This window comes from Mobula birostris, chromosome 3, assembly GCF_030028105.1.
Source record: "Mobula birostris isolate sMobBir1 chromosome 3, sMobBir1.hap1, whole genome shotgun sequence".
In the NCBI taxonomy this organism is placed as follows: Eukaryota; Metazoa; Chordata; class Chondrichthyes; order Myliobatiformes; family Myliobatidae; genus Mobula; species Mobula birostris.
The window spans coordinates 58,141,809-58,168,692 of NC_092372.1; the positions used below are offsets into that span (position 1 = coordinate 58,141,809).

At 40.3% G+C, this 26,884-nt stretch overlaps 1 protein-coding gene across 10 annotated transcripts in view; it reads left to right on the plus strand.

The window, feature by feature from the left end:
* Nucleotides 1-26,884, plus strand: part of dlc1 (DLC1 Rho GTPase activating protein) — a 515,219-nt gene that overhangs the window by 484,480 nt on the left and 3,855 nt on the right. For 9 of the 10 annotated variants that reach the window (XM_072252658.1, XM_072252661.1, XM_072252657.1 and 6 more), the window contains 11 exons: nucleotides 2,339-2,420; nucleotides 4,397-4,460; nucleotides 8,078-9,498; nucleotides 10,899-11,078; nucleotides 14,245-14,404; nucleotides 15,756-15,954; nucleotides 19,290-19,503; nucleotides 21,335-21,449; nucleotides 22,776-22,997; nucleotides 24,074-24,291; nucleotides 25,367-25,543. In XM_072252658.1, coding sequence (XP_072108759.1) covers nucleotides 2,339-2,420; nucleotides 4,397-4,460; nucleotides 8,078-9,498; nucleotides 10,899-11,078; nucleotides 14,245-14,404; nucleotides 15,756-15,954; nucleotides 19,290-19,503; nucleotides 21,335-21,449; nucleotides 22,776-22,997; nucleotides 24,074-24,291; nucleotides 25,367-25,543 — 3,052 coding nt within the window. The remainder of the gene's footprint in view (nucleotides 1-2,338; nucleotides 2,421-4,396; nucleotides 4,461-8,077; nucleotides 9,499-10,898; nucleotides 11,079-14,244; nucleotides 14,405-15,755; nucleotides 15,955-19,289; nucleotides 19,504-21,334; nucleotides 21,450-22,775; nucleotides 22,998-24,073; nucleotides 24,292-25,366; nucleotides 25,544-26,884) is intronic. The other variant, XM_072252667.1, reaches the window with a different exon arrangement.

Here is a 26,884-nt window from a genome sequence, read left to right on the forward strand (position 1 = left end):
CAGGTTGGAGGAACAACACCTTATATTCCATCTGGGTAGCCTCCAACTTAAAGGCATGAACATCGATTTGTCAAATTTCTGGTAATTGTCCACCATCTCCCTCTGGTGCTCTTCTCCCATTTTTTCCATTGTCTTCGACCCTCTCCTAACAGATTCCCCCTTCTCCGGCCCTTTATCTCTTTCATCAATCAACTTTCCAGCTCTTTACTTCACCCCTCCCCCTCTCCCAGTTTCACCTCTCACCTGTAGCCTTGTACTTCTTCCTCCCCTCCCCCACCTTCTTACTCTGACTTCTCATCTTATTTTTTCTCCAGTCCTGATGAAGGGTCTCAGCCAGAAATGTCGACGATTTACTCTTTTCCATAGATGCAGCCTAGTCTGCTGAGTTCCTCCAGCATTTTGTGTGTGTTGCTTGGTTTTCCAGCATCTGCAGGTTTTCTCTTCCTTGAACCACAGGGCCTCTTCCAGCACTAGATACAGTAAGCTCCCTGGCAAATCTTTCCATGCGAGCCCTGTGATACCAAGGGACAAAGACCACTCCATAGCTTTAACCTGAGATTATCACAACAGAAATCTTGGTGACCTTCTTCATCCCTGCTGCACTTTCAAGCACATCTTTCTATAGATCTGAGACCACAACTGTCATGCAAGGGTGATGGAAGGAGGTTCTTCCCTACCATCTGTTGCACAATTCTAGCAGAAGAATGCTTTGTCAAATGGTGTCAACGACTTGGTCAGGAAAATGTCCAACCTGGTCTACTCTCTGCTGTCTTAGAACTCCAAGCACATATTTGAGCTGGCCATTTACCTCTGGCTTGGTCAGTGAAGGGATTTTTCTTCCAGAACTTCACAACTGGAAGAAGTAAGGATGGGCAGTGTGACTTCCCAGGAATCTTGTCAGTTAGGATGCAATGTAGATGTATAGTTTCCCAACTTGTGATCAGACACTTGGCTTTAGAAAAAATAAAGTCAATTATGTGTTTTGGTGAGGATGAGGAGAAAATTTTCATACACGTTTTCAATTGGGGAATTAAGAAATTATTGATTGATTATGTGAAGGAAGCCTATTTGTTTACAGGTGGTATAAAGAATTTCTCTGCTGGTGGCTAGAGACACAAGACAACTACAGAAATTGCAGGCACCAGTAAATTCCTGTGGTTATCATTACTCAGGGGATTGTCCAAGGAAGCTTTCTTCATGCACATATGAAGCAAACATCTGAATGATTCTGAAAGATAATGCACTCATTATAAAAAAAATAGTTAGGTTAGTTTTGGTGGTTTAAAATATTCCACTTTGCAAAAATCCTTATTTTTGTTAATCTTGCATGTTCTTGCTCAGTTTGTTGTTAGAGTTCAGTCTTTCTATCGAAGTACCGAACTTTGAAGCAATCTCACATGACCGAAAAAAGGTCCCATAATAAGAATAAGCAAGAAAGTACCACTGCGATTTATTGTGCATTTAACAAGCACTGCTTCTCACACCACATTGGGACAATAGCATGCAACGTTGGAGTGCTGATTTGATCAACAGTATATGATAGAATTTCATTCATGATACTGCACAAGCAGACTGATGTTGAATTCAAAACTCACCCAGATAATCTGTGAAACTGAATCCAATATATCTGGTAACTGTGGTCTGGCATTTCAGTGAAATTGTCATGAAACAGAAGGGCCAGAAATGCTAAAGAATTGTAAGCTTAAATCTAAAGCATGTTTGTATCAATGGATAACTTTAACAAAATTGCTTCCTTAAACTCTGCATCTTGCCTTATCTCTCAGTTAATTCCTTACCTTTAAGTCGTTTTTAGTTGAATCTTCACTTAAATGCCTCATTGGTAGAGCGCACTGTAGGATAGCAGTTAGTGTAACACTAATACAGCACCAGTGATCGTTGTTCAGGGTTCAATTCCCACCACTGCCTGCAAAGAGTTTGTACGTTCTCCCCATGACCGCGTGGCTTTCCTCCGGGTGCTCTGGTTTCCTCCCAAATTCCAAAGACATAAAGTTATAGTTAGTGCATTGTGGACATGATTTTTTGGTGCAGGAGTGTGGCAATACTTGTGGGCTGCCCAGACCAATCCCCACTGGCTTGATTTGACACAAACAACCACTTCTCTGTACGTTTCGCTATACGTGGCAAATAAAGCTAATCTGATCTCATAATCATTGAAATGAAGATATTCTGTTCAAGTTTTATAGGAAGGTAGTGTAAAGTTGTTTTTTCCATTTTGTAGAATTCAGAACAAAAGGCAATTTTGTTTCATTAAAGAAACCTGAGTCTGATTGGCTTGAACTATTCTTTAATGCAAGCATCTGTCTTGACTGCACCACAGATTTGCTGTTTCCTATTGATATTTCTTCAGTGAAGAGGGACCACGATTTCCTGGATCGAGATGCAATTGAATCTCTTTGCAGGTAGGCATCCATCCCATCCATTCCACCAGTCTGGTGTGCAACAGGCTGCTTCCTGATATCTGAAATCTAACATTTAATCTCTACCACAGCACCTTTCCCTCCCTCCCCCTGCCTCTCAACGACTCCATTCTGCTTTATATCAGCTAATGTTGATACTTACACTATTCTCTTCATCTCTAGCCAGAACTAAAAGGATTGTTGATCTCTGGTGATTGTATGGAACCATTAACTGAGAGCAATAGCAGCAGATGTTACTAGAGCCATTCTATAGTAAGAAACGCAAGATATGGCTAAAGGCCGATCAGTTTATTAACCTTTCCCAAGTTATAGGGGCAAAATGGTGTCTCTCCAGGATTCTGTGGTGAAACCAAAATAACTAATGTCTGTGATAGGAGATTTTTATCAAAAATGTGGCTACTACTTACGCTCATACTCTGGTGTCTCCAATCAGATATTGGTGAGACCCTTTTGTTTTAATGTTAAAGTGCAGCAGAAACGTTGAGCTTTTCTCTTGATTTAATGGTTCTGTCAAAAGATTAGCCAGACAGATCACAAAGATGAAGCACTTGGATACATTGTAACATTTTCTAAGAGAAAATGATGCTGTTGATAAGGGAATAACTCAATGTGTATTGTTGCTTACCTGACTCTAAGGAGAATTTGCCACATTGGAACAGCACCGTCTGTTTGTTTACCTTACAAGCTGCCGCCTCCATCACTACGGCTACTTACTTGGCTTATCTGTTGCAGCTGTCAAGAGGTTTGTACAGACGTCAGTGCTCGACAAAATGATTATCAAAGGCATTCTTTTTCGGCAGATTGTTCATATTTTTATTCCCCACATCAAAGCAACCAGGCCTCCAAAGGAGTGTGATTGCTCAGAACAAGGAGACTTTCAGGACAAGTCAGCAAAGAGGAATTACTTCTAGTTTTTACTGCATAAAAGACGAACATAAAATGCTTAAATTTTCACAGTGGCAAGGAGCATTTGATACTCTGTTCCTCACCTGAAATAGGAACTCATCTAAAAAAAGAGTAACGTGGCTACAAATCATATATGGAAGCCGACAGAATGCAATTGGAGCCACTTGAAAGTGAGATGATCTACAACAGGCCTGTACATCTGGATGCAGTTAGTTTCTAATTCATTCACTTCGAAAACTTGAAAGGGCTTGGGGGTGTGGTACAATGGAAAGGGAGCCTTGTGCAAGAACAGTACAAAGGTATGGATTTACACGAGTGGATCAGCTAACAGGTACAGTGTTCACTCACAAAGCTAGACAAAAGGCTAACAACCATAGTGTAAAATACCATCAAAAGATAAAGGGTTAATAGACAAGCTAAGTTCAGTCAGGAAGGAATTCTTGCACGTCACTCAGCTTGCTTTAAAAATATATGAATGTTATTTGGGGAGAACTTGAGGGGGGATTAAGTTAGGAGTTCTGTAGTCTTGAATTGGCAGGAAGAAGTGTACTAGAGCCGAAAACCATGGTGTGATTCACAATCTCAATGCTTGCAAAAGAGAAGAAACCTGTATTATATTTCATGATTCTAAAGATGATAGTTTGCTAAGTATTTTGGTGATATCATCAACATTGTTTTTGGAGATAGATGATCTGTATTCTAATGTACTTTAACAAAGCATTGTTTCTAAATGAAATTGAGATTTCATTTCTTTCAAAAATAAGTATGTACACATTCCACAGAGTTACCAAGGGAATGTGTGAGGGCTGTGCTGCAATCTGGTTTGTGCATTTTCCTTACTCTTCTTCTTTCCCTACAGCTTTGTGATTATCCATTGGGGATAAAGGATGCTAATTGGAGCCTTTCACACACACACATTTTGATGTAGATGGGCTATACAAGAAACTGGTAGTGCATATTCATGGCGCAGGGAATGTCTGAGGGGAGGCTGGGGGAAGATTTGTCACTTGGTTTGGCTCATCAATAATCCATCTACTTTTCCTTCTTTTTAGACGATTGAACACCCTTAACAAATGTGCTGTGATGAAACTTGAAATAAGCCCACAGAGAAAAAGGGTAAGTTTAATCTTGTATGAAATGCTTTCTAAAAGGATGCTCTAGAAATGTTAGGCCTTACAAGAATCAACACATCTAAACTGCTGGAGGAACTCAGCAGGTCAGGCAGTATCTATGGAAATGAATAGACAGTCAATATTTTGGGCTGAGACCCTTCATTGTGACGGGAAAGGAAGGGCTAAGAAACCAGAATAAGACGGTGGGGGAGGAGAAAGATTACAAACTATAAGGTGATAGGTGAAACCAGGTAGGTGGGAATGGGGGATAAAACAAGAAGCTGGGAGGTGTTAGGTAGAAAAAGTAAAGGGCTGGAGAAGAAGGAATCTGATAGGAGAGGAGAGTCACCCCTGGGAGAAAGGAAATGAGGAGGGACACCAAAGAGAAGTGGTAGGCAGGTGAGGAAAAGAGTTAAGAGGGCACCCAGAGTGGTCAATCGACCGTTTCTCTTTTAGCTCCATACACTTCCTCTAAACTCAAAGGTGTACCATGGGCACCTACACGGGTCCCATCTAGGCCCACTTTTTTTTGGCTACACGGAACAGTCCACATTCCAAGCCTTCCCCGATAATGCTCCCCAACTCTTTCTGCACTACATTGGTGACTGCATTGGTGCTGCTTCATGCACCCATGCTGAGCTCATCAATTTCATCAACTGTGTCCTTAAATTCATGTGAACAAAGGCCGAACAGTTCTCTACAGTGGCAGTGTAGCAGATTGGGGGCAGTCATCCGTTTTATTGGTCTACCTCATGGATTGGGGACCTAAAGAAAATTAATGCATACCAGAAGAATGATAACGTCAGATACATTTATATGCTACGTGGTTAGAATAGTCTATAACTGGATCCAGGATGAAATTTTGGTGGATTAGCTCATTAGGTGAATTGGGGAATGAACTGGATTTATTGTTTATGCTCCAGTGTTTGCTTTTCTTGTATCGCCTAGTTGTTTCTCCAAAATCTTATTTACCAAAATGTATTTCCAAAAATTTCTTCTAAAATGTTACATTTTCACAAATTACTGCCTTCTGCTCAACCCATTGGAAGCGGCCAGTGAGTGCCCCTTTCTCTGTAATGGTTCACCTCCGTTTCTGGGACACTAGTCTACTGTACCATACATTCCAGTTGCATTACTCCTGCCTTCAGTCTATTAATTCAATTGCAAGCTAATAATACTGGCATTCAGTGGACCAAAGGAATCAGACCCTTTGTGACTTGTGCATGAGTAAGGGGTAGAGATTTCTTGCTCTTTCATTTTGGTGCCGTCTTGCCTCAAATAGGAATGTATGTCAGTATGCTTGGACCATGCTTAGAAACTCTTACCTCTCTGTCGTCTCTTGTCAGATTATAGTATTTAGTCATCAACTAGCTACTGTGATTTGAGATCGGGGGAGATAAAAGTTCACATAGGTATTTGCTTCTGTAAATATAGTTTTGTAAAACAAGTGTACTACATGGTGTAATCTCAACTGCCATCTAGCTTCGGTACATAGAGAATCTGAGATCAAAGCTCCGTCTCAACTTAAGGTCCTCATTTCTTGTTACGCAATGTACACATCAATAAAGGATAGTCTCAGAAAAAAGAATGTGCAGCTCTTGCAGTTCTGTTTGCTGGACGTGACATTACTCAAATACTTTGTACTATAAAAGCCTTCAGTATTCAATGAAAATTTTACAAAAGGAATAATCGCATGGTTGTGCTACTCACAGTGCTGTATTTAAAAGCTAGAGAGATTCCTAGAAACATAAGGGCATTCTGTATTTGTCAAAAATATTCTATAAACTTTAAGAACCATGATATTTTTTAATATTCAGTACTACTTCACAAATGATTTGTAAACCTGCAGATTAATAAATGCTATGATTCTTGAAAATAAATCCATTGTGAATGGGAGGCTTAATTTAGTAAATTCTTTGTGATAATAGAATATGAGTGCTTAGTATAATACCAAATAATAATAATAATATCAATTAACTTTGTAAAATTACCAGGTCATTTATTCTAACAAGAATGTATAGAAACACATCAACACGTGTTAATAGCTCTTTTAGTCTAAAATAATAATTGGAAAGTAATTTTATTTCATTTTCCAAAGATACACATGTTTGCCAGTTTACTCTTGAAGTGACTGTTACTCTTTGACATTTATTGGTGACTGACACAAACATGAAGTTCTTTCATACTGGGGTGCACCCTTTTAGTCTATAACGTAAGTGTTGGTCTCAGTCTTCCATCAGTAAACTAATAATCACGAAAATTGAAAAGAAAACTGTCAAAACCGACTACTTTAACACTTAAGCAAAGTATAAATTCTTAATTAGGTCACTATGCTAATAAGTCACCATACAGTTTATATTGTCTGACTTCATAATCTTTGGTGCTTGATGTCTGAGAATGGTAATTAAGCACAGAGTTAAATTACAGAGCAGATCTGAAACTCCCCAGGTTAGCTTTGCAATGTCATCTGTAAAAAGGCAACAGGGGAGGACCCCAGGGCACTAACTGTTGAGATTTAATGGCCCTGTGTCGCCATCTCATTAGTCACAGTTCGGAGAAACACAAGTCCTGAGTCAAGCGGAATAGACAAAATTGGATAAGGCTCCAATGTAAGTATGTCATTACCATTAAGGGAATTGTAATCCAAACTTCTTTTAGAAGATACCCATTAGAAAGGTCTTGCCTGTTTTGTGAAACAGCATCCAATACATGTCCTCCAATTGGCATTCGTTAGCGATGACAAATAAATATCTTTTCAGTACTTGTCAGAAGTATGGCTAACGTTAGAAGTAATAACATTAAGTTTCCTATCAATAATATAGGCTTCAGCGAATAACCTCATTTACTCATCACAGATGCAAACGTAGATTACAATACCGGCATAAAACAAGAAATCTGCAGTTGCACGGTTGACCATTCAGGTCCAGAAATATAAGTCTGTAATTTTATGCAGATTCTTTTAATGAAAACCAGTTAGTCATTGTCTCATCTCCACAGATATTTAGGGACAGGGGTTTTCTGAGACCTGCTGCAATTTCACTCTGAATTAAATGGGTCTTCTGAAGCAACAGTAGCAAACAGGAAGTTCCAAGGTTAGGTGTTCCGAAGCAAGGTGCAGTCATGAGAAATGTAGGGGAGAGGATCTATTTGATTTTTCAGCAAGTATTCATCACTCTGCACAAAATCACTTCAATTATTAATGTATCCTTAAGTCTGTAATTATAATTTGAAGTGTATCTTATTTGTGCACATAAGAAAACAGACCCTTTTACCCAACTCATCTGAGATTGCCATCTAATATAGTCCCATGTTCCTGTGTTTGACCCATATCCCTGTCGCCAGTGTTCAGAGTTTAATTCCGGCATCGTCTGTAAGGAGTTTATACTTTCTCCCTGTGACTGTGTGTGTCTCCTCCCACAGTGCAAAGACATACTGGTTGGGAGGCTAATTGCTCATTGTAAATTGTCCTGTGACTACGCGAGGTTTAAAAAGGTGGATTGCTGAGCAGTGCGACACATTGGGCCAAAAGGACATGTTCTGTGCTGTACCTTGAAATAAATAAGTAAACCTTTCCTATCCATGCACCTGTGCTGGTAGCTAATAGCTTATGCCTTCTTACAGAGTGAAGATTCAGATGAAGATGAGCCTTGTGCTATCAGTGGCAGATGGACTTTCCAGAGGGACAGCAAACGATGGTCACGGTTAGAAGAGTTTGATGTTTTCCCACCGGCAGAGGTGACAGATGTCATCTCCAGTGATGAAGTTTTGTTGAAGAACGCAGTGAGTCATGAAAGTGTGCTGACTGATCTAAGTGAGCGGCAGGAAGTAGCATCGATTCACAGTGCCAGCAGCACAGGGAGCAGCAGCACAAACTTGCAGAAGGATGTGGAGGCCAAACGGACAAATTCTGAGATAAGCGTAATTTCCTCAGGGAACTCTACTACAAATGAAGACTCGTTCAGCAACCTCCCTTCACCAACAGATGTCTCCAGTTTTACCTTCAGTGCAAAAGCTGAAAGGAACACAAAATCCAAGGCTAAGAGCTTCTTGAAGAGAATGGAGAGCCTGCGCATTAAAAGTTCTCACAGCAAAAAGAAACTTTCTTCAAAAAATAGCCTGGTCATCAGTGGACCTGTGCTCCAAGAAGGTATTGATGAGGAAAAATTGAAACGCCTGAACTGCATTGAGATATCTACACTCAACGGCAACAATGCCAATGCTTCTATGACACAAAATCAGAGTGTTTCTTATTCTACACAAACCAGTAGCAGCAGCAGCCAATCGGAGACCAGTAGTGCAGTTAGCACACCCAGCCCTATCACCAGAACTCGCAGCCGCGGCTCCTGCAATAAGCGAAGTGGAATGTATTTAGAGGGCTTTGATCCTTTCAGTCAATCAATGCTTAATGAGATCAGACAGCAAAATTTAAAGAATCAGAAGAGCATGGAAGAGGACATTATCTTCTACATTCCTGAGGATCACAAGCCAGGCACCTTTCCTAAAGCACTTTCAAATGGCAACTCCTACCACACTGATGGCTCTTCTGTAAATTGGCGACATGGAAGTTTTCATGGACACAGACACAGAAGCTTGACCAGGGAGAGCAGCACTGACAGCTCAAAGGAGTCCAACTTTGGGCGGAGGCGGAACTCATGTAGTTCGCAAGGCAGCCGTCTCAGTATCTATGATAATGTACCGGGATCCCACCTTTACTCCAGCACTGGAGACCTAGCAGATCTAGGGAACGAGGAGGACATTTTCCCAGAACTGGATGACATTCTACACCATGTTAATGGACTACAAAGGATAGTAAACCAGTGGTCAGAAAAACTCTCTGATGAGGGGGACTCAGACTCAGCAATGGACTCAATTTCTCCTTGTCCTTCTTCCCCCAAACAAATACACCTGGATATCGAAAATGGCCGGGCCTCACCTAATGCTATTGATAGCACTGGGAACTTCATCAATGATGCAGAGGAGCGACCTGCGATCCAAGAGAGGAGGGATTCAGGTGTCGGCGCATCTCTCACAAGATCAAACAGGTCAGTAAGGCTATTTGTACCTAACAGTGGGCAAGCAAGAGGTTACATCATACAATATAAACTCATCTTTGGAGTCTCACTAAGCAAGTGACAATTTTCCCTTCCTACAGAGCAACAATTTCAGTAACCTCAAAACAAAGAGATCTAAAAAATCTGTGAATCCCTAAATTTGCAAAGTACTGGACCTTTTTTTCAAAGCACAGAGATGTTTCATTAACCTAAAAGATAAAAAAGTATTTCAGTTAGTATTTATAGTGATAGTCTTTCACATCTACCTTCCTATAACTGTTTTTGAGCATTTTGTGTACAGTAAATTCTCAGCAGTTTTTCTCATACTTCCTTTGTACTAGTTCTGCACGCTAAGTAGAACACGTCAGCAAACAGTTTTGTCTTTCTCTCTGTGCAGCAACAATAATTTCAAATGTCACAAATCTAAAATAAAACTGTAGCTGCTAGTAGTCTTCTGCAGGTCAGGCTACATTTGTAAGAAGAGAAGCAGAGAAGCAGGGTGTCTTCAACCTGAAGCGTTTATTTTGTTTCTCTTCCCACTTGTAGTGGACCCACTGAGTATTTCCAGCGTTTTTTGTTTTTATTGAATTCTATAAACTTGGATGTCAGCAGACATATGGCAGTGGGATTTTAGATGAGAAATGATCAGTGAGTGTATAGAGTGAACAATGTTAGTTGCATACAGCAGAAGGACTCTGGAGTGCTGGTGGACAACTCATTGAAACCTTCAGCATAGCATCTTACCACAGCAAAACAAAGGAAGTTCAGAGACCAAAAGTTTCATTATGGTAGAAGGTGAGGTTTTGGAAGTCCAAAATGGAGGCTTAAATTATCATCACATATATAAGGGATTTATAAGGATTTTACTTTGGAAAGGCAACTATCAAGATTTTTCAGAAATTGTGCATTTTCAGAATGTTAAACTATGGGACTGACCAGATGCACAACAATGGTATTTTTTGTCAGTATCTTTTCTCTCCTAGTGGACAGTGTATAGATCTTCAAAACAGATTAAGGAAGTAGTTAATCCCAATCAAAATAAACAAGTTTTAAGGCATGGTCTAGAAATGTACTTTCAGATAAAGTGATAAAGCAGTAAATGATAACTGTTAGAGCATATTGAGAATAAGGCCTAACTCTATTTTACAGCTTTGGTCCCAGAGCCCCAACACTTATCTCCTGCAGTCATCTGCTTTTTTGCAATGCCTGGAATATTTAGTAATTTTTTGTTACTGACATACAGAAATATAACGTTACTGTCTTTAAAATGTTACTTCCATAGTTTGGAAATCTTATTTATCCTTATGAATAATTATATAAGTAGGTCCTGCCTGCTAACATACAAGATTTATCATACTTGATTTACTTACCTTTATCATTTAATTAAACAGGCGACAGAGACTACGATGGGGCAGTTTCCAGATATCTCACAGGCCGAGTTTAAATTCAGCCTCTTTGCAGATTAACAGCCAGTCCGTTGCACAAATGAACCTGCTCCAGAAATTCTCTCTGTTGAAGCTAACTGCGCTGATGGAGAAATACTCACCCTCAAACAAGCATGGATTTAACTGGTGAGTGTCGTTTAATAGCAAATGAAATGAGAAATGTAGTTGGACTTCTTAAGTGATCATCTGTTGCCATCTGACAGCTTCTGTTTATCAAACTCTTGTCTGTCATCAGTACATCTAGCTTTGTACTGCAGAAAACACAGGGTGAGACCGGGCACCAGTGATGAATGTCTACCAGAACTATTTCTTGATTATGTTATTAGTAAAAAAATAAATTAAAGAATAAATAGGTTTCATTAGTTACTGGTTTAAAATGTCAAATATCATTAGACTCTGTGATCAGGATCAGCGGAAGATGCGTAATTGTGCAATTATAATCCTGCTGGCATTGTACTTGCTAAAATGTCAGATCATCGTACACTCTGTGAAGCCTAAGAAGTGAGTTTCTGCAGACCTTCTCCTATATCACCTGCTTATCTTCAGCAGGAATCTCAGAAACCTGGGAAAACCACAGAAATAACATTTGTGTTTTCCCCATCTTTCAGTGGCTCTTCCATTGAAGAGGAATAGACACTGACAAATAGACACTTGTGATCACACTTTTATCATCACCATCCTCTGCACGAAAAACCAGAATGATAATGGGCAACTGTTGTTTTGCATCTTCCCTTGGGTCACCGTGCGATTGATGGATTAGCAGGCTGATAAGCAGACTGAAGTCCATCAGCAGCACTTCTTCCACTTGACTAGAATTTCATATTAAACCTGAGATTGGGGGTTATTAAAGGCAATGGTGATGAAGAGGAGGATATACCAAATTTAAAAGATACCAAACCTACCCTGTTTCTCACCACTGTGACCCCTCCCTTTAAGAACAAGTGCTTCAGTAATCTTATTCCAGTTAATTGCTTACCCAGTTCCTCATGACCACATGAAAAATGATAACCTTGTCTCCCACTGCTTTTCCTGTGCTGGTGTAATTTTTTATGATGCTCAACAATACTCTCATTGACTAAACTTTTCTTAAAAATTATTAATGACTTTAAGTCATCTTGCCTCTTCATCAACAGTAGCACTTTGTATCTATAACTAAAAGATGCCCAATGTCTTTCTTACTTTTCTTGGGGGTTCCATATGTGTTTCACTGCTTCAAGTTAAACACAATGGTATATCCTCAGTCAGCTGTTGCTGTATTTGGTGTTGAAAGAGTGCATGAAACGTAAAAGATATAAATGTTTCAACATTGTTCCTCATTGTACTTTCTTTCCCATTGACACTGTATGAATTTTTGCCTTTGTCTCACAAAAGTCTCGTAAAAGTCAATGGGCCTTCTGGCCCTCTCGAGACTGAAAGAAACCAAGCTCTGGTTACACAAAACATACATTGTCAGCTTAGCCATTCCGCATAGGGTTTCGCAAAGCAGCATCATTGAGGGCGGTGGGATATTGAGTTTCGTTTTGCCTTGGATACAAATCAAACAAAGATCACTTATTCTTTTTGCCCAAGGCTCAGTGCTATTGTTGATTACAGGACACAGAGGTGGTGTGGTCACCCGGCCTTTCTGCTTGTTTGATGTTTCAGTTTCTCAAAAAACAGATTGAATGAATATTTAGAGAATATCAGTGGATGTCACTTTACGGATTTACAGAAGATGTTTGAAATTCCCTCATTAAGAACACTAAAGTTTGAAACCTCAGTTATTGATCTGGTTAGGACATTGGCTAAAGCAGCACAAGCAGATCGGGAATAATAATATTAATAATCTAATTGAGAGAATATGACTATTGCCATCCTTTAGGGATTTGTGTTGGGCCTATAAATATTCACCATTTTAACTACAATGGATTCTGTTTAATTGGGACAAATCAGGACCAGTACATTTTGGCCCAATTAAATGGCTGCTCCAATTAGCAAAGTTTCATGGAAATAGTTTTAAAGGTATAAAAAGACAAACTGAGTAACAAATTATGTATTTAAAAGAAATATAGAACAAATTAAAACACTATCAATGCTACTATAAAATTGTGTATTCGTTCCTAATATTTATCAATGGAGGAATTCATCCAGCGTACGCAATGAACAAAATCAGCGCAGACACCTAGTGCAGATAATGGACTGCCTTCATATAATGCTGTTGACGATTTCTTCTTCCAGATCTTCATTTTCATTGTAATATTCAAGATAATTGTCAACACCTTCAAATTCTTCATAGTTCTTAACTTGTTAAAATAGTGAAATGGTTTCATTTTTGCTCTCAGCCCTTTCTGGCATCCCCAAGCCTGAATGCTTGAAACCACAGTGAACAAAATGGTTCTGAATTGTCATACTGCTTATTTCTTGCCAACTAGAAGAGCTTTTTAAGAGCTGTCATAAATAAACGGCTGCCTCGATTAACCGATGGCCCAATTAACTGAATATCGGCCAGAAAGCAATATAAACAATTTGGCTGATGATGTAAAGATATGTCACAGTGTAAATGGAAGCATTAAATTACAGAAGTTGTTTATGGGTTTTGTAAATAAGCAAAACTGTGGAAGATAGATTTCAATGTAATTTAACAAGATTAGGATGGACCTGTTTTCTAACTAACTAGTGAAAAGTAGTAGCACTGGTGATCAAATGAGTTTGGTCAATATGAAGAGATCGTTAAAAGTAGTCAGCAAGAGGAAAAAGTACAAAGATGCTTAGAGAACTGTCTGCATCTTAAGAATGAGATACTGGCTTTGGAAAGAGTATAGCCTATGAGTCACCAGTTTTACATTAGAATTCTGAGAAGTAAATTGTCTATTGATTACACAAAGTGGTAGACTTCATAAGTTCAGGGAGTGGTTTGACTAATGCTTATGAGGAATTGATAATGTGATTAGCGAGAAACTATTTCTACTAGTTGGAGAATCTAGTATCACAAGTTACAGTTTACAATTGAGGGGCAGAAGTTAATTTAAGAAAGCCTCTTGTATATGGCAGAAATTTTTAGCTTCCTTCCAGAAAATTCAGATAATGCTATATTAAATGGTACTTCTTTTAGATTAGGTATTGGTTGATTTTTGATACAGGAAAGATTAAATCATTCTGGAGCAAAGATTGGTACTTGGAACAGTGCTGGGCTGGTGGTATAGTTCTGTTGAAGATGTTGTTTCAGTAATTAAAACTCTCTTCCCCATCAGTGATGCTTTGAATTTGTGAGAGGCGTTGGTAATCAGACTGTTTCACGTGTGTTGTTTTCCAGGGCTGTGCCCAAGTTTATGAAGAGGATCAAGGTTCCAGACTACAAGGACCGGAATGTTTTCGGAGTTCCGCTGCTGGTGAATGTTCAGCGCTCAGGACACCCACTTCCTCAGAGTATTCAGCAAGCCATGCGTTACCTCCGTAACCATTGCCTCGACCAGGTCAGTGTCTTACTACGAAGATTACATTAGTGTGACGTGTTGACATTTAACCAATCATCTTGTAAGTTCACTGACCTTTCAATCAATTCCGATAAAAAGCTGATTTCTTGATGCCAGTCACACAGCACAGAAAGAGGTTCTTTGGACCACCTCGTCCCTTCTGACCAGATAGTACCTAATTTCTGTTACTCTGTGTGGGTTTTCTCTAGGTGCTCCAGTTTCTTCGCATATCCTAAGCACATGTAGTTTAGTAGGTCAATTGGACATTACGAATTGCTGCTGATGTGTGATAGAATCTAGGAGGAATGATGAAATGTGGAGAGAGTAGTGTAGTATGAGTGTAAATGGCTGGTCAATTGTAGGGCAGACTCAATGGGCCGAAGGGCCTGTTTCCGCATTGTACATCTCTATGACTTTTTACTCATCCACCTGAACGGTACTTGCCCATGGCCCACTAAGTCTTGGTGATTCAGGGGCTTCTTAAACATCGTTAAAGTACCTGGCTCCACCGCCCACTCAGGTAGTGTGTTCCAGGCTTCAGCCATCCTCTGCATCAAATATCTTCCTCCAATCCCCTTACTCTTCTCCTTATATCTATGCCCTCTGGTTTTAAACCCCTCTGCCATGGGGAGAAGTTTCTTACCCTATACCTTATCCATGCCTCTCATAATTTTGTATTCTGCTATCAGATTCCCTAGTCAGCCTCTACTACTCCATAGAAAACCAGTTCACTTTATCCATTCTTCCTCGTAACTGAGATGCTCCACCCCAGGCAACATCCTCTACACCCTCTCCAGTAGAATCATACCCTTTCTAAGGTGTGATGAGCAGCATCACTAACAATATTCTGCAGCAGCCTAACCAAAGTTTAATAAAATTTGTACCAAAATTTCCCTGTCCTTTATGCCCCAGTTAATGAACACCAACATCCCTTAAGTCTCACATTTTATCTACCTGTTGCCTTTCCAAACTAAAAAATAGTTTGTTGTTCTCTTTAATTAGATGGTACCTTATGCTGTGGACTTTAAAGTATATTTGAGAATGATAAAGTAGTAGTGTTAGACTTCTAATGGTTATAGAAAACATTAGCTTTATATATCACATGTATATCAAAACATCGAAACATACAGCGAAATGCATCATTTGCATCAGCAACCAAAATAGTCGCTATGCTTCCAGCACAAACATAGCATTGGCACAAATTACTAACCCTCATCGTACATTTTGTGGGGCATGTGGGAGGAAACCCACAAAGTCACAAGGAGAACGTACAAACCCCTGACAGACTATTTACCTGATGTTGATGAAGACCAACCTTTACAAGATTTTCTTCCACGCTTTTAATAAACAGGTTGGGTTATTCCGGAAGTCTGGAGTAAAGTCACGAATCCAAGCCTTGCGACAGATGAATGAGACTTGCACAGATGGTGTAAACTATGAAGGTCAGTCTGCCTATGATGTGGCAGATATGCTTAAACAGTACTTCAGAGACCTGCCAGAGCCACTGATGACCAGCAAACTTTCAGAAACCTTTCTTCAAATCTACCAGTGTAAGTAACAAATAAAATTTTGCAGCCTGGCAGAAACTGTCAGATCTGAGTGCTCCCGACTATGTTTGTCTCTGGTCGATGACCTTCGGTGGATTTTTTGCCAGGACGCAGAGACATTAATATTGTAAGGACATTTGCTCCAAGTGTCTATAGGTCTTCTCATAAGCTCCCTCCTTTCAAGCCGTTCAGCATAATGGCTTATGTTTCCCAATGTTATTGTTTGACAGCATGTTCTTTCCTTGGAATATTGTGTGCAATAGACAGCCAGGATCTCTGAAAAATATTTATCTCTCGTGTAGTGCTTTTATGGTATTTACTTGTTCATGGAGCAAGATAAAAGACGACTTCATGAGGTGGAGGAGAATACATTCTTTCCAACCCACTACTCCCTACCACCCCCTGCCCCATTCTTACTACGCCTGTTTTTGACAATATTTGCAGGCAGCATTGACGGAAGGTGCCCAGGTGCAGACCTAACCTTTAAATCACAGGACCTCCTCATGACCTTGCAAGCTACGCCTGTGTCTGGCGGAAGTCTGGGACCACTATCTGTCATTGTAGCTGTTTTCTTTGGAGAAGTGAAGAGACCATGCTTCATCTTCACCACAATTGTGTCATCAACCAGTAACAAATGACACAATTAATTACAATCTGCTTTGCCATTTTTCTACTTTTGAACCACGAAATTTAAAATAAAAGTTATACCGGTATTTATGAAATTACCAAAAGTTTGCCAAATGTTAATAATATCACATTATGATTTAATGAGTTTAGTCTAACAGGCCCCTGTATATGAGGCAGCACCCTTGAGTTTTTGGAAACTGTGATTTTGTAAACCATTTAATTATAAAGTTCTGGGATTGTACTGGGGGCTGGCAAGTGTAGCCATGTTTCGGGCGCCAACATGGCATGACCACAATCCATGTGTCTTTGGGCTGTTGGAGGAAACTGCAGCACATGGAGGAAATACATGTGGTCATGGGGAGAATGTACAAACTCCTTACAGAATTGAGCCCCGATCTTACAGCTGGCACTGTAAAGCATTGTGCTAACCGCTACACTATGTTATGCACACAGACTTCCTTTTTATTTTGAGTAAATATGTTGACGGTTTTTTTTATTTTGAGGTGATGGATATTTTGAAAATGATGTGTATTTTGAGGACAGTGTATATTTTTATAGTGACGTGTGTGCCCACAGAAGGATTTTGTTAAAACCTTCTTTCTGAAGCAGCTTACATGTACTTTCAGTTTTGCGCAATGCACTAGGCAAACAAAATAACCCTATATAGGCCCTTCAGTCATTACGTGTTTCATCACCTTCAGCCTTATAATAAAAACATCAACTAGCGATGCACTTCAGGCCAAAGAAAGGAAGCTGACTCATTCCTTTCAGGATCAATCAATTAAACTGAATTTAGGCCTAGGTTTGTTATGTGCACTGTTGTGACTTGAGTTAAGAAGTGGACTTAATTTCTAGAAAAACTTCTTATCTCCTCTTCCAATATTCCCTTGCTCCTCTCAGTTGTCAAGTCAGGACCCAGAACAGGGGCAGCATTTATTGCCTGAATCTCTGGCCTGAAGGTTTAAAAGCCATTTGTTTTGCCTGCTCTTTTCAGTGGTCTAGCTGACGTGAATTCATTAGAATGGAGCAGGCATCAAATTTTTTCCCACTTTAAGCCACTGTACTTGGGACAAGTTTGGGGTACATTAATGGTTATTGTTGTGGAAGCTTACCACTTAAATTGCAAGTGGTATGAGAAGAAATCATCTGTATCCATTTTCTTTTTTTTTAAATTTTATTTTTATTTGGATAAGGAATTCACAAGTATCATGTACTTTTTCCACACTTATAACCTTTTCCATTTTTTTATATGTATAAAACTATTATTATTTATACATTCTTAAGTACACATTGAGATGATATAAAAGGAAATTAGACACTTAAATAGATGATGCTGTACAGTGGTAATTCTAATCTATTAGGCTAAGTAATGGTATTAGTTGTTAAGTAATAAGTTCATAGTAACAATAGTTTCCATATATCTCTTCTGGACCATTTCTTCTGGTCCAAAATGTTGTATGTAAGCCTATGTAACAACCATTGTAGGTGTTTATATCCTAACTTGTTCATGCTTGCTCCTGCCCCCAGACATAATTATCCAATCCCTATGTTCTTATTTACTTAATTTTATCATTTTTTTATCCCTTTCCCAAATCTTTTCCTTTACTTGTATTAATTCTCTATTTTCCAAAAGAAATCAAAAACAGTAAACATTTAGACTAGGGGTGCTTACATTAGCAATATTACTGTGTTGATGAGAAGAGCAGTATAAATCATTAGGAGAGTCATCTAAAGTCTGCTCGCATTGGGGTTATATATTCAATCCATTTATTCCAGATTTGATAAAATTTTTCTTTTTGACTTCTCAGGGAGTAAGTCAACTTTTCCATTTTAAATATTTCCAAGATAATTTTGTGCCAATCTTCTAATGTAGGTGGTATTGGATTTAGCCACTTTCTAGTGATTGATTTCTTACTTGCCGCTAAGAGGGCCTGCAGCAACTTTATATCTTCCTTCTGTTCAAGAAACAACACATGCCCCAAATAGAGCGTCTCAAAGTTCAGAGGTATCTGGAACCTGAGTACCTTAACTAATGTTCTATGAATACTTTCCCAATATATACTTAATTTAGGGCAATCCCAAAAAGTATGAAAATGATTTGCCTCCTTGGAGCCGCACCTTCTCCAACACGTCACGTTTGTATCTCTATATTTTTCTGTATCCATTTTCATCTTAATTTCTATCCACCAGCCTTTCTTTTGCACTACTACTTTACTATTTCCCGTCTATCACATTCCTGTGCCTGGCGTCACTTTATGGGCATTAAATCAATATATGTATATGTAACGCCCTGGTAAAGGTTTCACTGCTAATGTGGTTGGGTATTTCATATAATGGTCTTTCTGTAGGTAACTTATGTTTTTATATTTATTGTGTCTTTTTAAATTATTATTATTGTGTTTTATATCTTTTGTGTTTTTTGTGCTGCATTGGATCCAGAATTTCATTCTCCATTCTACTTGTATGCAAGAAATGACATTAAATAATGTTACATCTTAAAATGTTTGGTACAGCTCAGTCAGTAGCTTGGAGCAGCTCTTTGTGCTTACTAGTAATTCTGGGCATTAACGGTTGTTACTGTTCATGAAGCACTTTGAAACAGCACAGCAGAGTGTTCCATATAGTGCAAGCCTTTTCTTGCAGTCACACTTGAACTCCCTCCAGTTTGAAAAGCGGACATTGCCTTTGAAAGCGTGTATTTTGTGCTGCAGATGTCCCGAAGGATCAACGTCTGCAGGCGATCCAGGCTGGCATCATGCTGCTGCCTGACGAGAACCGAGAGGCTCTGCAGACCCTCCTTTATTTCCTCAGTGATGTCGCAGCTGTTGTCGAGGAAAACCAGATGACACCTACAAATCTCGCAGTGTGCCTGGCCCCTTCGCTCTTCCATCTGAACACTCTCAAGAGAGAAAACTCCTCCCCAAGGTACTGATTTCTTGATAGCTGTAGAGGTTGTCTTTGTTTTCTTTTAATATTATATTTTTTGCAGACTTTTAGACATTAACATAGTGAAGTACGTTCACAAATTTATGGGGAGATTGCTAACACGTGTATGCTGTCTGGCAGACAGATCCACAGATAATTACCCAGTACAGGGAGCAACAGAATCCTTTACCTGTTCATAAGCCGAACACTTGGCAAGTTGATAATGTGGTCTCATGGCAATGTGTTTAAATTGATTTTGGCCAACCAAGATCGACGTGTGTTTAAACAAAGATGCTTAACTGAATCATTTAGTTATTGCCAGGAACTGAGTTCCCACACAGGATAAATCAGGCCCACAGCAACCAGCAAGTCCATCCCATTAGACTGTCAAATGCTTGGTCATATGTATGGGCTGTACAGAAATTGTCATTTGTAACCTGGCGAGGATATGCACTGGTATACACAGAGTTTGAATTAGGTGGAGGGTTTAGTTGCACAAAGGATGGTCAATTGTATAGACATTAGAAACAAGGAGGTCATTGGGATGGATCTTGATTTTATCCAGTTGGGTAAAAGTTTATTTCTTGGATGAAAAATGTAAGAATAGAAGTAGAAGTAGGTTGGCAAGCCTGGTTATAGTCATAGTCATAGTCATACTTTATTGATCCCAGGGGAAATTGGTTTTCATTACGGTTGCACCATAAATAATAAATAGTAATAGAACCATAAATAGTTAAATAGTAATACGTAAATTATGCCAGTAACTTATGAAATAAGTCCAGGACCAGCTTATTGGCTCAGGGTGTCTGACCCTCCAAGGGAGAAGTTGTAAAGTTTGTTGGCCACAGGCAGGAATGACTTCCTATGACGCTCTTTGCTGCATCTTGGTGGAATGAGTCTCTGGCTGAATGTACTCCTGTGCCCACCCAGTACATTATGTAGTGGATGGGAGACATTGACCAAGATGGCATGCAACTTAGACAGCATCCCCTTTTCAGACACCACCGTGAGAGAGTCCAGTTCCATCCTCACAACATCACTGGCCTTACGAATGAGATTATTGATTCTGTTGGTGTCTGCTACCCTCAGCCTGCTGCCCCAGCACACAACAGCAAACATGATATATTGACACCTACACATGTGCACAGAGACCACCTGAAATCAGTAACACAAGGAGGGTGGGGAAGAAGGTAAGGAATCCTTGCACAGGGTTTGCAGGGGCTTGCCCAGCTGTGACAGTAACTTCAACAAAACTCAGAAAACCAGCACCACTGGGAAAAATTCACCCCTTCATTTTTCATCTATATAAACAACACGAAACTACTGCCAGACTCCCAAACCAAAACAGTGCCGATGTGAAATTGCCTCCTTCACGATGACCTTCCTAATTATTTGTTGTGTGGGCCTATTGTGTAAAGTTGTCATTCATCAGTGAGTGAGACTGATAAGGAACTATCCCAAAGTGACAGTTTAAGCACTGTCCCCACACTCCTCGATCCTCTGAGACAGTAATTTAAAAAGAGAGCTTGACCTTGGCATGCAGTCTGCTAACTAATTTAAACTGAGACGTCCCATTTCAGGATGGCCACTAAAGCAAAGACAAATTGCTGCAGGGTTACTCAAGTGTAAGAATTTTTACTCCCATGTGAGTAACTTTGTGCCATAAATCAAGTGCCCTGTTCGGTGATCCTTATGCAAGTTTACAAGGTTTGCTGCTGTTTAATGATTCTTTTGTCCAGTCCTACAAATACCTGTGCTGGCACCTAGGTGTCTGTGCTTTTGTTCACAGGTCGTTACATATTAATGAGATACTTGTCCCCTTTGAACCTAGAGTGATCCAGCGGAAACAAAGCCTGGGCAAGCCCGACCAGAAGGACCTGAACGAAAACCTGGCTGCTACGCAGGGTCTAGCCCACATGATCGCCGAATGCAAGAAACTTTTCAAGGTGTGCTTGTGTTTGTGTTTATCTCAGACAGCCTTGAAATTGGTGATTGGTAACTTACTGTTACACACACAAAACGATGGAGAAACTCAGCAGGTCAGACAGCATCTATGGAGAGGAATAAACGATTGACATTTTGGGCCGAGGCCCTTCATCAGGACTGGTTTGGAAGAGGGTAGAAGTCAAAATAAGGTGAAGGTGGGGGGAGGGGAAGGAGTACAAGCTGGTAGGTGGCAAATTGGTAATTTAGCAATTGGTTTATTTTAAACTAATTGTTTATCTCAAGGGTAGGATTTCACTGAGATGTAATGAAAAGCCTTTGTTTGCATGCTAGCCAGACAGATCATTCCATACATTGAGATAGTACAAAGGGAAAAAAAGAGGATGCTAGATGTTACCGTGAAAGTGCAGTGCAGGTGGACAAATGAAGTATAAGAGTAATGACAAAGTTGATCGAGAGACCTGGAGTTCACCATTATTGTAAAAGGGCCTGGATCAGTACTGTTGAAAGTGCACTATAGCAGTGCTGTCTTCAGCGGAATGGAGTTTTAAGAAATCTGAAATCGAACTCCACTGAAGACAATGGAACTGAGTTTGGATGCAAATGGACCACAAACGAAGATGCTGAAATGCAGCCTGTTTGGCAGAGTCAATCCAGAATGATTTTCTGCACCTGATTTGTTCTTCGTTCGGCGTTCTCCATCCAGAGGAGCAGTAGTACATTGGAAAGGAGCTGCTGGCAAAGAAGCTATTGAGTTTGTTTGCAGTCCCCCTCCCCGCAGAGATCTTCCCCTGATGAGACTGGGAAAAGGGCTGCAGTAGGTGCAATCTCACTTTATGCATGCCACACGCTAAGAAAAAGGGCCTCTTCCCCACCTCCCCACACCCCCATTCATTTCTCCATGGCATACCTGTACAAAGAGGTTTTTCCAAGATCTGTCATGGGCCTCTAGGTGTCAGTGAGGTCCCATATGAAACATCATTTATTAGGAATCAACAAGACTGAAATATTTCACCATATCAGATATTAGAAAGGCATTGTATTTATTCAGTTAAATACCATTGTCTTTGGTTTTCATTTCTCCATTATATTGTGTTTAAATTCAAATTCTTCCTTCTGAAGATGATGAGTTTAAACACAATGTAATGGACAAATGAAATTATAGTTTTGGACTATGACAAGTTTATTTCTGCTCTGATAAAAGGCTGTATTATTGTAAACACTGCAGGCTTACAGGTAAATACTAATGACCAAATTGAAAGGGAAACAATACAGGAGAAAATATATTTGTTAGATGTATAATATCTTGGCAATATTTTATTCCCTAGATTCCAGAGGAAATGATGAGCCAGTGCCGTAACTCTTACATGGAGCAGGATTTGCAGCCAGTCACGTTGGAGCAGCTGGGCCAAACCAGCAATGGTGAATCGTCTGACTACCGGGCTCATCTACAGAATCACATGCATTCTCTGCTGAAGGAAGCCAAGGACAAGTTTAAAGGCTGGGTCAATTGTTCAACGTCAGAGTCAGCAGAGCTAGCCTACAAAAAGGTACTTCCCATTGTTTACAGTCACCTTCAGCAGTAAATCATGCCAGTGCATGTATATACAGCCCATCTAACAAAATGAGGTAAAAGATAGTAAAAGTGAAGAGATTGCTGGAAATGTAAATACATTCTGGAGGTAAATTATCCATACCTACCTAGGAATGGAAGATGGATCCACAAGTTCACATGCAAAAATCCCAAAGTGCAAGTAGCAGTATTACCCCAGCTTCAATACTGATCCCCACTGCTATTTGTACATCGATGGCAAAGTAGTTGCCAGTCTCATAGAATTGATGGCTACAAGTACCAATTGGGACCAACCTTGGTGCTTGTCTCCTGTGGAAACTTAGACTGCTGTCTCCCAGTCTACTTTAGCAACGGCCATCTATTGTCAGTGGTCAGCCTTAAGTGGCAAAACCTGTATAACTAATCACACTTTTTTTACACCAGTGGGGCCAAATCATCCTTACTAGTGGTGTATATTTGATCCTTGATATATTCACAACTATCATGAGGCGCCCAGTAATGTGTAGAAATAGGACTGCCAATTAACAGAGTCCCGGCATTGGCCCAACCCTCTTGCAGCTGACATAGAGGGAAATTCCTGGAAGTGGGGGATTCCTGGCCATCAGCCATCTTCCTCCTGCTGTCCGTGGGAATTTTGCTGGTTTCCATTGAACTTCAGTGAAGTTATGCTTAGTAACCATGTCTAAACATAAACACATCACTGGGGCGCCACAGTAGCATAGAGGTCAGCATGACGCAGTTATCACTTCAGGCCGTAGGAGTTTGGAATTCAGTCCTGGCGTCTTCCGTAAGGAGTTAGTACATCCTCTCCGTGGAATGCTTGAATTTCCTCCGGGTGTTATGGTTCCTCCCACAGTCCATGACATACCGGTTAGTAGGTTAATTGGTTATTATAAATTGTCCCATGATTAGGTGAGGTTAAATAGGGGATGCTGGCAGTGTGGCACAAAGGGCCTATTCTACACTTTCCCTCTAAATAAAATATTAAGCAACTGTCACGCCATCTTCAGTGGTGAAGAACCAAATGATTTCAATGTAATTTTCTTTGACCAGGTTTGTGATGGCCCGCCTCTGAAACTATGGAAGGCTTCTGTTGAAGTTCCTGTTGCCCCGGAAGATGTTCTCTGGCGGATACTGCGTGACCGCCATCTCTGGGATGATGACCTACTTAGTTCGAAGGTCATTGAAAATTTGAATAGTCAAACAGATATCTATCACTACGTGCAAAGCAGCATGGCCCCACACCCAACCCGAGACTACGTGCTCATAAGGTAAATATTTCCGTACTCCTCTAGCTATCATCTGTAGGGAGCAAAGTGGAATTAGATAAGCCAGTGTGGTCTTGCACCGAAAGTATTGATTAAAAAGCTTCACCCATACAAAACAGGAAACTACCATCCCCGATCTTTGAAGTGTCTGAGTTAGCTAATGACTAGCAGCTGTGGCTTAGGGACAGATAGTAATAGGTCCACTTCAATTGGACTCTGTCTCCACATTCCCTAGCCCAGGAAATAATACTGAATGAAAGGCCAAAAAGTGGATAAATTGTTCTGCTGCACACGACTGGATCACCTCCCAGAGCTCACCTGAAGAATATGTAACTCAGTGGTGTGCTTTTGAGCGAGTTATTTCTTTCAGGAGTGAAAATGAAATGTGGGGGTGGGGGTAGGGGGAGAGGAGGAATAGCTTGTAAAATTACAGTTCCCTGAATATTTGTTTTTCCCATTTACTAATTTGAAGTATTGTGAGCAATTTTGGGCCCCATAGCTGAGAAAGGATGTTCTGGCCCTAGAGAGGGTTCAGGGCAGGTTCACAGGAAAGATCTCAGGAATGAAAGGTTTGATCAGTGAGGCACATTTGATGTCTCCAGGCCTACACTCAATGGAGTTCGGAAGGATGAGGGGGGATCTCATTAAAACCTACCAGGTACTAGAAGGCCTGGATAGAGAGGCAATATTTCCCTTAGTATAAGAGCCTAGAATCTATCGATTTAGAAGAGTCTAGAATTAAAGGGTCATCCCATAGAATAGAGGGGTGACCTTTAACACCAGGATGAAGAGAAATTGCTTCAGTGAGAGGATGGTGAATCTGCGGAATCCATTGCCACAGAGAGCTGTGGAGGCCAAGGCATTGGGTGTATTTTAAGCAGAAGTGGGCAAGTTGTTGATTGGTAAAGGGTTAAGGGCTACAGGGAGAAGGCAGGAGAATGGGGTTAAATAAAATCAGCCAAGATTGAAAGGCAGAGCAGACAAATGGCTGAATGGACTAATTCAGCCTCTATATCTTACGGCCTTTGCATTGTTATTGAAGAATATGCATTTGAACCTATTCAATTGTTTTTTGCAGGACCTGGAAGACAAATTTGCCTAGGGGCAGCTGTGCACTGGTGGCCACGTCGGTAGAGCACAATGGAACACCAGTGGTTGGCGGAGTCCGAGCTAATGCCCTTACCTCACGATATCTAATAGAGCCCTGCGGGTCAGGGAAGTCTAAGCTCACCTACTTGTGCAGGATAGACACAAGGTATTAACATGGTCTTTTTTCAGAGTTCTGTCTAGTAATGTGATGGTGTATTTCTAACGTTAGCCTGCTTTGGTGCTTTGGTGAATCCATCAAGACGTTTAGTATATGTGACCCAAGTGTTAAGATGTTTGATTGGTGACATATGTGAATGCAAAATTATTCAAATATACAAATTGTAATGTCCCAGATTTATTGTCTATTTAGTCCAGAAAGCAATTTTATTCGAGTACTAAACTTTATGCAACAACAGCGACAGTTTTCAAGACGCTCTAATGGGAAGTTATTGGACTATCCACAAAGTAGAGATTCCCATGGTGTGTTACTAAGGTTGTAATTACCATCCCAGAGGTGGTAATGGGAACAAGCTCCCACTGCCTATTAAATGCTCCCAATACGTGCACCTCAAGTAGCCAATGAGAACCAAGTCCAGCTCCTCGCCTTCACATGTGGCTTAACTACTGAGCCCAGCAGAACCATTTCTGCTGACAGGAGAAGGGGCAAATGCGGGTTATTGGTGCTTTAAGACCAGTTACCTTAGGCAGATGGGGCTTGTCAGTCATGGTTGGCAGCTCATCTAGAAGGAAAACTCTGATCTCAAACTTCTCATGTACCTACTTATGGGGGAGGCTTTGGGAGTAAACTCCAGAGCTGGAGTTGCTAAGGCAGCCCTATATTGAGTTCAATGCTGACTGGCAACTCCTGTGATGCTGCTGGTACCAAACTGTATCAGTCTCTACCATTCCTTTTGGTTCATCAGTTGCATAGAGAGGGGGAGCTTGCCACATGGGCAGCAACTCACTCTCCATATCGCACTGCCCAGGTTCGCATATCTAGACAGCTAAAACGCAATGTCCACGGACAGCTCTGACCGACAGAGGCCCTCACCTCACTTCATTACTAATTACTTCATTATTCGGATAGCCGATCTGAATCAGAACCAGTGTCAGGTTTAATATCACTGGGATTTGTGGTGAAATTTGTTTGTTATGTGGCAGCAGTACAGGGGAATACATGATAATAGAAAGACCGTGAATTACATTTAAGTATGTGTGTGTGTGTGTGTGTGTGTGTGTGTGTGTGTATGTATGTATATATATATATGTGAAATAGTTAAATAAGTAGTGCAAAAATAGAAATTTAAAAAATGTAATGTGGTAGTGTTCATGGGTTCATTGTTCATCCAGAAATCTAATGGCAGAGATATGAAGCTGTTCCTGAATCATTGAGTGTGTGCCTTCTGGCTTCTGTACTGCCTTCCAGATGGTAGCAGTGAGAACGAGTCATGACCTGGGTGATGGGGGTGCCTTCTTCTACATAAACTTTACTAGTTTGGTGATCTGC